The sequence below is a fragment of the Macaca nemestrina genome, chromosome 2 (genome assembly GCF_043159975.1).
Source record: "Macaca nemestrina isolate mMacNem1 chromosome 2, mMacNem.hap1, whole genome shotgun sequence".
Taxonomy (NCBI): Eukaryota; Metazoa; Chordata; class Mammalia; order Primates; family Cercopithecidae; genus Macaca; species Macaca nemestrina.
In genome coordinates this window covers 157,428,177-157,439,214 of record NC_092126.1, presented here as the reverse complement: position 1 = coordinate 157,439,214, position 11,038 = coordinate 157,428,177, and the positions used below count along the sequence as shown (strand labels likewise).

At 41.2% G+C, this 11,038-nt stretch overlaps 1 protein-coding gene across 2 annotated transcripts in view; it reads right to left on the bottom strand.

The window, feature by feature from the left end:
* Positions 1–4,349: 4,349 nt before the first annotated feature.
* LOC105470228 (thioredoxin reductase 3) overlaps positions 4,350–11,038 on the bottom strand; it is a 55,191-nt gene continuing 48,502 nt past the window's right edge. For both annotated transcript variants that reach the window (XM_071092315.1, XM_024789257.2), the window contains exons 15-16: positions 9,158–9,292; positions 4,350–8,630 (exon numbers count right to left, since the gene is read on the bottom strand). In XM_071092315.1, the coding sequence (XP_070948416.1) occupies positions 8,568–8,630; positions 9,158–9,292 (198 nt within the window). In that variant the 3' untranslated portion in view covers positions 4,350–8,567. The remainder of the gene's footprint in view (positions 8,631–9,157; positions 9,293–11,038) is intronic.

Genomic DNA, 11,038 nt, shown 5'->3' with positions numbered 1-11,038 from the left:
AAAGTCCTAGATGGCATCTTCTCTCAATATAAGACTGTTTTGCCTACATTGAAAATCTGCTGTTTACCACCTTCATCAATAATCTTGGCTAGATCTTCCAGATAACTTGTTGCAGTTTCTCCAACAGCACTTGCTGCTTCTTCACCTTGCACTTTTTTTTTTTTTTTTTTTTTTGAGATGGAGTCTCACTCTGTTGCCCAGGCTGGAGTGCAGTGGCACAATCTGGGATCACTGGAAGTTCCACCTCCCGGGTTCAAGCCATTCTCCTGCCTCAGCCTCCCAAGTAGCTGGGACTACAGCGCCCACCACCACGCCCGGCTAATTTTTTGTATTCTCAGTAGAGACGGGATTTCGCCATGTTAGACAGGATGGTCTCGATCTCCTGACCTCGTGATCTGCCCACCTCAGCCTCCCAAAGTGCTGAGATTACAGGAGTGAACCACCACGCCTGGCTACCTTGCACTTTTATGTTATTAAGACAGCTTCTTTACTTAAACCTTATGAACCAACTCTGTTGGCTTTAAATCTTTCTTCTGCAGCTTTCTCACCTTTCTTAGCCTTCACAGAATTGAAGAGTTTGGGCCTTGCTCTGGATTAGGCTTGGTTTGAGGGAATGTTGTGGCTGGTTTAATCTTCTATCCAAACCACTAGAACTTTCTCCATATGGGCAATAAGGTTATTTCACTTTTAGTGAACCATTCACATGTTCACTTGTGTAGCATTTTTAACTTCCTTCACAAACTTTTCCTTTGTATTCACAATTTGGCTATCTCTTTGGCACAAGAGTTCTAGCTCTCAGCCTATCTCAGCTTTTGACATGCTGTCCTCACTGGGCCTAATGATTTCTAGCTTTAAAGTGACAGATGTACAACTCTTCCTTTCCTTTCACTTGAACACTTAGAGGCCACTGTAGGGTTATTAACTGGCCTAATTTCAATATTGCCGTGTCTCAGGGAATAAGGAGGCCTGAGGAGATAGAGAGGCACAGAGGAACGGCTGGTTGGTGCAGCCTGAAACTCTGAACTGAGTATTGGCAAGGACAGGTAGCTCTAGTTGAAGCCCTTCTACTGTTGACTTGAGCAATGGGAAAAGGGCCCCCTGATGCTAAAATAGAGTGGGAGAAATTCTGTTTTTGTTTTTTGATTTTTTACCTTTTCTCTGCTCATGTTCAGCCCCCAAGCAATTCCATGGCAATGAGATTGGTAGCAATGATGGCAGAGGCCTAAAACTCTGAGGGGAACCTTATCTATGGAATGTAGGACAACCCCATTTTTTCCTCTCTGTCCTCCTGCTACTGGGCCCTTGATGTACAGATGCATAAAGTGTGTGGCAGAGAGAGGTGAATAAAATCCTAGTTTTGGGGCTAGAAAAACAATAAAAGGGATCCCTAGGGAACTAGAAAATATTAGTGAGATTGCAGAGAGGAAGGAACTTGGGAATGCAACCCCACAAAGTTGTTTATAAATCACTGATCTCACTCAAAGCTACACACCTATGGATATGACCCTAAACAGCACACCATAGGCTTTGAGAACTGAATTGTGGGACATTTCAAGTTACAGAGAGAACACTGGGTGGCAGGACACTTTGAAAATGGAATTGACATTGAAACCAACCCCATACAATGCTGATAGGAACTTGCAGCCTGAATCCAATCAGGTCAATTGCCTGATGAAAATGTCAACCTTTGCTGTAAGGTTTAAACAAGACCAAGAGACTTATAATATTAAAAATGTCTGGAATACAATATAAAATAACAGCATATGACAACCAAGACAATCTACATTTGTGTAAGAAAGGACAATCAATAGATACCAGCACTGAGCTGATAAATGGCTCTTATGAAAATGTCCCTACCAGTAATAGAAAATATTCCTGAAATGAATAAAATAATAGAAAGGCTCAGGAAAAAAAACAAAAGATATAAATAACAACAAAATGGAAAATTTAGAACTGAAAAATGCAATAACCAATATTTTAAAAAGCATCAGACAGACTCAATAGCAGAATGAAGATGACAGATTAAAAAGTCTATGAATCTGAAGACAGAGCAACAGAAATCATCCAATCTAAACAACTGGCAGGAAAAAAAATTAAACTTAATTGAGTTTCAGGGAACTATGTGACAATAATATCTAGTCTTTTTGTCATCACAGTCCCAGAAGAAAAGGAGAAAGGGTGCAGGGATAAAAATATATTTGAAGAACTAATGGCTGAAAATATCCCAATTTCAACGCAGACATAAATCTAAGGATGCAAGAAACTCAGTGAACCCTAAACAGGATAAACCCAAAGAAATCTATATCTAAATACATCATGATAAAACTCGTACAAATGAAAGATACAGTCTTGAAAGCCACCAGAGAAAAGCAACACTTACTTATAAAGGGACAATTCAAATTACAGATTTCTCATAAGAAACCATGAAAGCCAAAAGGAAGTGGGACCACATTTTATAACTGCTGAAAGAAAATTGGCCAGGCACAGTGGCTTGCACCTGTAATCCCAGCACTTTGGGAGGTCAAGGCAGTTGGATTACCTGAAGTCAAGAGTTCAAGACCAGCTTGGCCAACGTGGTAAAATCCCATTTCTACTAAAAATAGAAAAATTAGCCAGGTGTGGTGGCACACGCCTGTAGTCCCAGCTTGCTCAGGAGGTTGAGGCAGGAGAATCGCTTGAACCCAGGAGGCAGAGGTTGCAGTGAGCCAAGATCATGCCACTGCACTCTAGCCTGGGTGACAGAGTAAGACTCCATCTCAAAAATAATTATTAACAACCCAGATTTCTACATCAAGCAAATTATCCATCAGGAAAGGTGAAATTTAAAAAATATATCAAATATAAAAAAATTAAGAGAATTTTTTTTTCTTTTTATTGGCATCAAACATGCTGGGATTTTTCACTGGGGTTGCACGGAATCCAAAAATCAATGAGCAAAAAGAAACATCTTAATAATATGGACTCTCCCAATCCATAAATATGGTATATCTTTCCATTTATTTCATTTTACAATTTCTCAGCAATGTTTTATAGTTTTTCATATAAAGATCTTGCACATATTTTGTTAAAACTATCCCTAAGTATTTCGTATTTATATGCTGTTGTGCATGATACTGTAATCATATTTTCAATTCAATATGGTTTGTTGTTAGTTCTTAGAAATACAATTGATTGGCAGGTGTGGTGGCTCATGCCTGTATCTCAGCACTTTGGGAGGCTGAGGTGGGTGGATCATGAGGTCAGGAATTTGAGACCAGCCTGACCAACATGGTGAAACCCCATCTCTACCATAAATACAAAAATTAGCCAGGCGTCTCATGATACACGCCTGTAGTCCCAGCTACTCAGGAGGCTGAGGCAGAAGAATTGTGTGAAACCAGGAGGCGGAGGTTGCAGTGAGCTGAGATCATGCCACTGCACTCCAGCCTGGGCAACAGAGCAAGACTCTGTCTCAACAAAAAAGAAAGAACGAAGGAAGGAAGGAAGGAGGGAGGGAGGGAGGGAGGGAGGGAGGGAGGGAGGGAGGGAGGGAGGGAGGGAGGGAAGGAAGGAAGGAAGGAAGGAAGGAAGGAAGGAAGGAAGGAAGGAAGGAAGGAAGGAAGGAAGGAAGGAAGGAAGGAAGGAAATACAATTGATTTTTTATGTTAACTTTGTATTCTTCAACTTTTAAATTCATCTGGAAGTTCTGGTAGTTATTTCTGGCAGATTTCTTAGGATTTTCTATGTACACAATCATGTCATCAGCAAATAAGGACATTTAGGTCTCCCTTTCAAATTTGTGTGCTTTTTATTTATATTTCCTGCACTACTTAACTGACTAGGACCTCCATTACAACGTTAAATAAAAATGGTAAAGTCAGCGTCCTTGTCTGTGCTCAGTCATCTTAGTATAATGTTAGTTGTACTTTTTCTGTAGATGCCATTTACTTGTTTGAGGATGTTCTATTCCTAGTTAGCTTAGAATTTATATCATAAATGCAAACTTGAGGATAAGTGATAAACATAATAAAAAGAACAAAAAAAACCCCGTCTTCTACATCTATTGAGATGACTATATTGCTTTCTTTCATTTCTCATATTATTTCATTGCATTCCTGGGATATAAACTTGGTCATGATGTATTATCCATTATATAATTTGTTGGATTGAAGATAGAATTTTTAGGAATATTGGAATTGACTTTCATATGTTGTATTGGTCTATAGCTATTTTCTCTCAAAATCTTTGTCAGTTTTTGGGTACCAGTGTTCTGCTGGATGCAAGAGTTGGGAAGTGTTCTTTCCTTCTATTTGTGTAGAATTGGCTTCTTTTTCCCCTTAAATGTTTGAAAAAATTTGACAGCAAAGCCATTTAGTCTTGTCTTTTTCAATGCAGAAAGGTTTTAATGATAAATTTTATTTCTTTAATGAATACAGCAATATTCAAATTTTCTATTTCTTCTTGAGTCAGTTTCTCCAGGTGTTTGTCCATTTTCCATAAGTTTTTTTTTTTTAATTTAGTGGGATAGAGTTGTTTAAAATATGTTGCTATTATTTTGTTAATTTCTGTAGATTTTTCATTAAAAAATAAAGAGTATTTTAGGACAGTTTATATTTACAAAAAATGGAGAAAATAATACTGAGTTCCTACACACCCCCTCACCCCACCTAGTTTCCCTTATTAGTATGGTACATGTTACAATTAATGAACCATGTTACATTATTAACTAAAGTCAATAGTTTACTCAGATTAGATAAAAACATTAGTTATTTTCTGTTCCAGGGTCTCATCTAGGACATTACATTATATTTGCCTGGCATGTCTCCTTAGGCTTCCCTTGACTATGGTAGTTTTTTAGACCTTTCTTATTTTTCATGACCTTAACAGCTTTCAAGAGTACTGGTGAGGTATTTTGTACAATACCTTACTTTTGAATACCTTAACAGCAACTTGTCTGATTTTTTTCTTTTTTTTTTTGAAGGAGTCTCACTCTGTCACCCAGGCTGGAGTGCAGTGGCACAATCTCGGCTCACTACAAGCTCTGCCTCGAGGGTTCACATCATTCTCCTGCCTCAGCCTTCCAAGGAGCTGGGACTACAGGTGCCCACCACCCAGGTCCGGCTAATTTTTGTATTTTTCGTAGAAATGGGGTTTTACCATCTTAGCCAGGATGGTCTCCATCTCCTGACCTCGTGATCCACCCGCCTCAGCCCCCCAAAGTGCTGGGATTACAGGTATGAGCCACTGCACTCGGCCGCTTGTCTGATGTTTTAATTAGCTTAAATTGCAAATATTTATCCTCTCACAGTTTCTAAGGATCAGGAATTTGGAGTAACCAACTGAATGGTTCTGGTTCAAAGCCTCTCGAGAGGTTACTGTCAAGCTGCTGGCCCAGGGATGGCTTGACTGGAGTAGCATTCACTTCCAAACTCGTTCACAGAGACACTGGCAGACCTCAGTTTCTTGCTGACTGTTGGAGACTTCAGTTCTTCACCATATGGGCCTCTCCATAGGATTCCTGAGTGTCATCAAAACATGACAGCTGCCTTCTCCCAAAACAAGTGACCTGAGAGAGTGAATGAGGGTGACCAAAACTTAAGCTGCAATCTCTTCATGACCTAATCTTGGCAGGGACATACCATCACTCCTGCCATATGCTACTGGCCACACAGACCAGCCCTGGTGTAACAAAGCGGGGACTATACAAAGGTGTGATTTCCCATTGGTGGAGATCCAATTTAGAGGCCAACCTGGAGGCCCCCTTGCACAGTGAAAGTCTGCAAGAGCAGCAATTTGTCCGCCTTCTTCCTGTCTGCCTGCCTACTGCTTGTACTGTTGAGTGTCCACAAGAGCTTTCCTTAATGGGACCCTATTTATCACAGAAGTCAAGATTTTCCATCCAATGTGCTATATTAACAACTTAATAAATGTTGCTCAATTCTTTAAGTCTGTGAGACAGGCAATACTGTCCATACTTAATAAACGAAGAATAGGAAAAGTTAAGCAATCTATCACACATCTAGTAAGTCATGAGACCAGGCATTCCCAAGTTTATCATTCTTCAAGGCTCTCTTCCTACAGCTCTCTTCTTCTTGTGAAGCGGCTCCTGGTTCTACTAACTCTCCAGCTTGTTCTCACTAACCCCTCACTTCTCTCACACCAGCTCCTCCCTCTACCTCCCATCATGCTACATGGAGTTTAAGGTCTTTGGGTTCCTAGTTAGTTCCACAGCTGAAATCCTCTTGCCCATGCCTATATGACACTAGCCTTTTGAAATTTCTTAAGCCTAGCCTTTATGGCCTAGCACAAGGCAAACTCCATAAATATTCTATGCGTGCTTGAAATGAGTATGCTTTCATATTGGGTGCAATCTTTGAGTTGAACTTGTTAATTCTGCTACTCAAAAATAAATCTTTACTGATTTTTTTGTGTGTTTGACCTAATAATTTACTGAAGTATGTTAAAATCTCTACTATAATGGACGGTATCAATTATTCCTTGCAGATCTATACACATCCGTATGTTATTAGATGCATACTAGTTTTATCTTCCAGGTAAAATTAGTCTCTCACCAATATATAGGTACCATATTTACCCCAGAAGAGGAAAAAAGAGGGAGAAGAGAAAGAGACAGAGAGGAAAATAAAAGGGTGAGAGGAAGCCAAGACAGATAGATTTATATGTAGGCATCCTCCCCTCCTTGCAAAAGAAAGATTATTAGCCATTCCAATAGTCTGTAACCTGGACAGTGGTTACAAATGCTTAAGATGGATTGCTTCTTTCCACTCACATCAGTGAGAAGACAGGCTTCTCTGCTGCCTCTCTCTGTGAGGCAGTCTGTTTCCCACTCAACTTTCCACTGGGGTGCAGCCCATTGGGCTTCCAGCTTTACACAAAGATTTCCTATCAGAAACTCCACCCATGCAAACCTGGGATTTCGTTTTTTTTGCCCCATGCTCAGTGCAAAGCAGGAGTTGAAGGCTTCCAGGGTTCTTGTTTTGCTTCATTTGGGATTCTGGAAAAGCTGGCTCTGTGTGTGTGTGGCACTTAGCAATACAGTAACAAAATTATTAAAAATATATTTTATCAAGTATTTAAATCAAGTCTGTTGAAAGCATTAATCACACCCTCTCCATATTGCTTCTAATCTTTAAAATCCTTTGGTCTCCTGCAATTCAGCTCAAATATGGCTACTTTCATTAAACTCTGTTCAATCACCCTACCCCTGCCCCACAGCCAATAGAAATTAGTAACATCTCCCTCTGCCTCCTGCTGCACTGTTTCTGCCACAGGGATAGCAATTACCCCAACATACTTTACACCTTTTAGATACATTTGTATTTTTTTCTCCCAAAGAAAAAAGCCACTCTATAACTAGGTCCTATGTCAGTTTTCTTTGGGTTTCCAGTCCCACTACCCCGCTGCTCCATTCCCTGCCTCCAGAAAGGGTAGCAAAATGCCTGTCTACAGTGTTCCTAACTGTTGGCTTAACATTTGTCTTTTAAGATAAATGGCTAGAAATTCTGACCCCAGCCTATCCAATCTTAAGCTAAACAGCTAGTGTGGCTCATGAGAGCAAGTGGCTTAAAAGAGCCTTGCATTGGCTACTGTGTGGCATACTCAAGAAAACAGAGGTTTTCCAAAAGGACCTTGGATGGGCCTCTGTCTTCAAGGACCTCTGAAATGCTGACATGTCTGTAAATTCTCATGCAATCACTTAATATTACCTGTATTCATTTATGGAACTTGACCATCATTAAATAGACTATGACAGAATTATTTCACAGTTAAATTAGTTAGATTTCACATAATACAGTATTAAGAACTTTTGGAAATATTACTATTAAGATCAACATGAAAAAGCAATTCAAGTCCTTTTATATTACATGAGATATTTTGTTCAGTGTAGAGATATTAATTAGGGGAGAAAAGCTTCAAGGTTATCACCACCAAGTAATACGTGTGAGTGTGAAGCACGAGTCAGCATTTTAACAGTAGGTTAAATGTGCCTCAAAAAAGAAAAGAGATGACTAACCTTACATAGTGTGTACAGCTTCCTGCTAATGCACATGGTCCTCTGCAGACAGCTATCCAAATGCAGCCCACAGACACTGTTCACCAGCGAGCATGTGTGAATTCTAGGCCCACACACTAGAAAACCACCACTTTACAGAGTTTCATAACTGAAAATATATTTTCATAGAAACAACAAAGCAAAGGGGATGAAAACAATGGCGACCAGAAAAGCTAACTTAGATGAATGGTGCCACTCAAAGGTCTTTCCGAGGGAAGCTCAGTCCTGGCTTGCGAGAGTCGGCCTTGGCTCACCTCACAACAGGGCTCCAAGCTAAGGCGTCAAGGAAGCAGTCCCACTGCTTCTCGCAGTCAGCGAGACTACAAGGCAGATGCCCACTGCTGTCCTGTCTCCTCGTCTACTTTCTCATCTCAGTGTTGTAAGGCAGCCCTGCACTGGTCCCTGAGTAACAGAGCAGCTGTCATGAGCACAGGTTCATGTTATCCGAGAGTGTTCTTATCTTTGAGAGAAATGAGAATATGACAAGGAAAACTAAACAGCAGCAGGCCTAGCCTCAGCAACCTTTCTGAGTGATGTCTAGTCCCGACGACTTTGTGATTTCCAAAGTCGTGAACACCTGTTCAAGAGAAAGAAAACAAATACATATTTAGATGTTAGCACTGCTTTAAGAAAACACATTCTGAATATTACATTTATGCTATTCTTTAAAATATACAAATCTGGCCGGGCATGGTGGCTCATGCCTGTAACCCCAGTACTTTGGGAGGCTGAGGTGGGTGGATCACTTGAGGTCAGAAGTTCGAGACCAGCCTGGCCAACATGGTGAAACCCCATCTCTACTAAAAATAGAAAAATTAGTCAGGCATGGTGGTATACACTTGTAGTGTAGTCCCAGCTACTCAGGAGGCTGAGGGGGGAGAATCACTTGAACCTGGGAGGTGGAGGTTATAGTGAGTCAAGATCATGCCACTGCACTACAGCCTGGGTGACAGAGTGAGACCCTGTCTGAAAAAAAATAAAATTAAATTAAATTAAAAATAAAATATACAAATCAGTTACTAATATGACATCTAACAAGTGCTTTATAATAGTTTTTCAAACTACATCAACTGAAGCCAATTTTTAAAACCTCCTGTTTCCTACCTCCCCACATGTGGGGTGAATTCCAATGGTGTCATCAAGTAGCTGTTTTGTGAGCCCACATTTCATTGCAGCTGCAAATCCTTGGGTAACCTCACCGGCATTTGGTCCAAGAATATGAAATCCTATCACCCGATCCTTTAATACAGAAACAAAACAAAGAGAATCCCTGTAGGTTAATGGTCTGAATACGGATCCATTCACTGCAAGTTCACAGTTAAAATATACAGTATCTACTACAGAAAAAGAACTTCAATGTCAAAGTGAGCAGAGAACATTACCATGAAACTAAGCCACTGTAAGAGTCTGTTAAATGAGCCAGTAAATGCACATCCAGAGTTAATTTGCACTCAAATTTACTAGAACAAACAATTTACCCACTGCATGAAGGACTTCATTAGTATGATGTAAATTTCCAAATTATGCTGAGACAATGCGCAACAACAACATAACAAATCTGAATTAAAGTCCAACACTGGAATAACTCTGGGGCAGCAGGTTTTACTGGAAATAAGAGGTTGTTGGCCCAGGAAGCAAGATGCCCTGTTCCCAACATCAAGTAGAGACAAAGGAGAGGCTGGTGCAGGGCTGCCACCCTGTGTGCTGAGCGGTATGGGGTGCAGGCAAAGAGCTGACCCACCGAGATGGGAAGCAAGATGTGCAGTCATTTTCCACAGTAATGGTGCATTCTAGGCTGTCCATTTGTCAATGTTCCTTCATAGCATTATCCTTCACTGTGATCTTCAACAGTAAAAGCATACAAGAGATGAAGAGAAAGACTATAAAAGGGCAACAGAGGCCAGAGCCAGGAGAAATCCTTGCCTACTGAGTTTCTGAAAAAAGCAACAGCTCAGAATCGTCATACACATCTGCATCTGCTAGCGGGCACTCCAGAGGGGAGGCAGGCAGAAGCTGCCTGGGCTGGGGCTTCAGAGTAAGTTCCCAGGGCCCACGGAAGACTACTGCATTGGAACCTGAGGTGGTTGGTGGGTTGCTCAGCAAACAGAAAAGTGGGGTGGCTCAGAGCAAAGTAAGGACACTTGGTGAGAATCTCCACTGATAACTGTAAATGAAGGTCATGAGTGAGGGAAGTCTCACTTACAATTTTGACCTTAGAGCTGGAATCAAGTATTCCCATTTCATAAGTTCGAGGGTTCTGCTCAAGAAATAGGCATGTGGCCAGGGTAAAGGAAAGGGACACAATCCCCATGGTTAAAGAGCAAGGCCAAGAGTGTGGCCTGGGGACCTGGGCGGGAGCCAGAGGGGTGGCGTGGGACATAGCAGAGGGGCTCAGAGATGGGAAACGGGGCTGACAGCCACAGAGGTGCAGCCCACACCCTCATGAGGAGGTCAGAACTAGCATGACGGCTGCAAGTCCCACCTTCAGCAGCGGCTCTCTCATCAAACCCCAACCGTCTCACTTTCGGAGAGTAACAATGTGTAGTCTCTCCCTGCTCCCTTTGGAAAGGCCGCCCACAACTGCCAAAAATTGACCTCAGATAACTCTGTCCCAAAGAATCAGGATGTAGCCCAGCACATAAGCATCCATCCTTAGGAGCACAGCTGCGAACTTGCCCAACCTGGAGCATTTCAGGGCCATTATGATCACCATCCCTGTCACTGCCCTGTAGCCATGTGCAACTACCAAGAGACTAAGCCCTAGAGCTCTGGATGACTTCATCATTCAGGCAAAAGAGCACATGCTAATGGGCTACTAGCCTGGGACACGCTGTTTTCTGTTATACTGAAAATAAGATAAATACAGAGATGTGAGAATTAAACAAGATAATGACTGCTGTTCAGTAAACTTTTATGTAAATGTCACTTGTTACAGTTCATATTTATCTATTTGTATGTTTCCTCTCCCCAGATAGATGATAAACT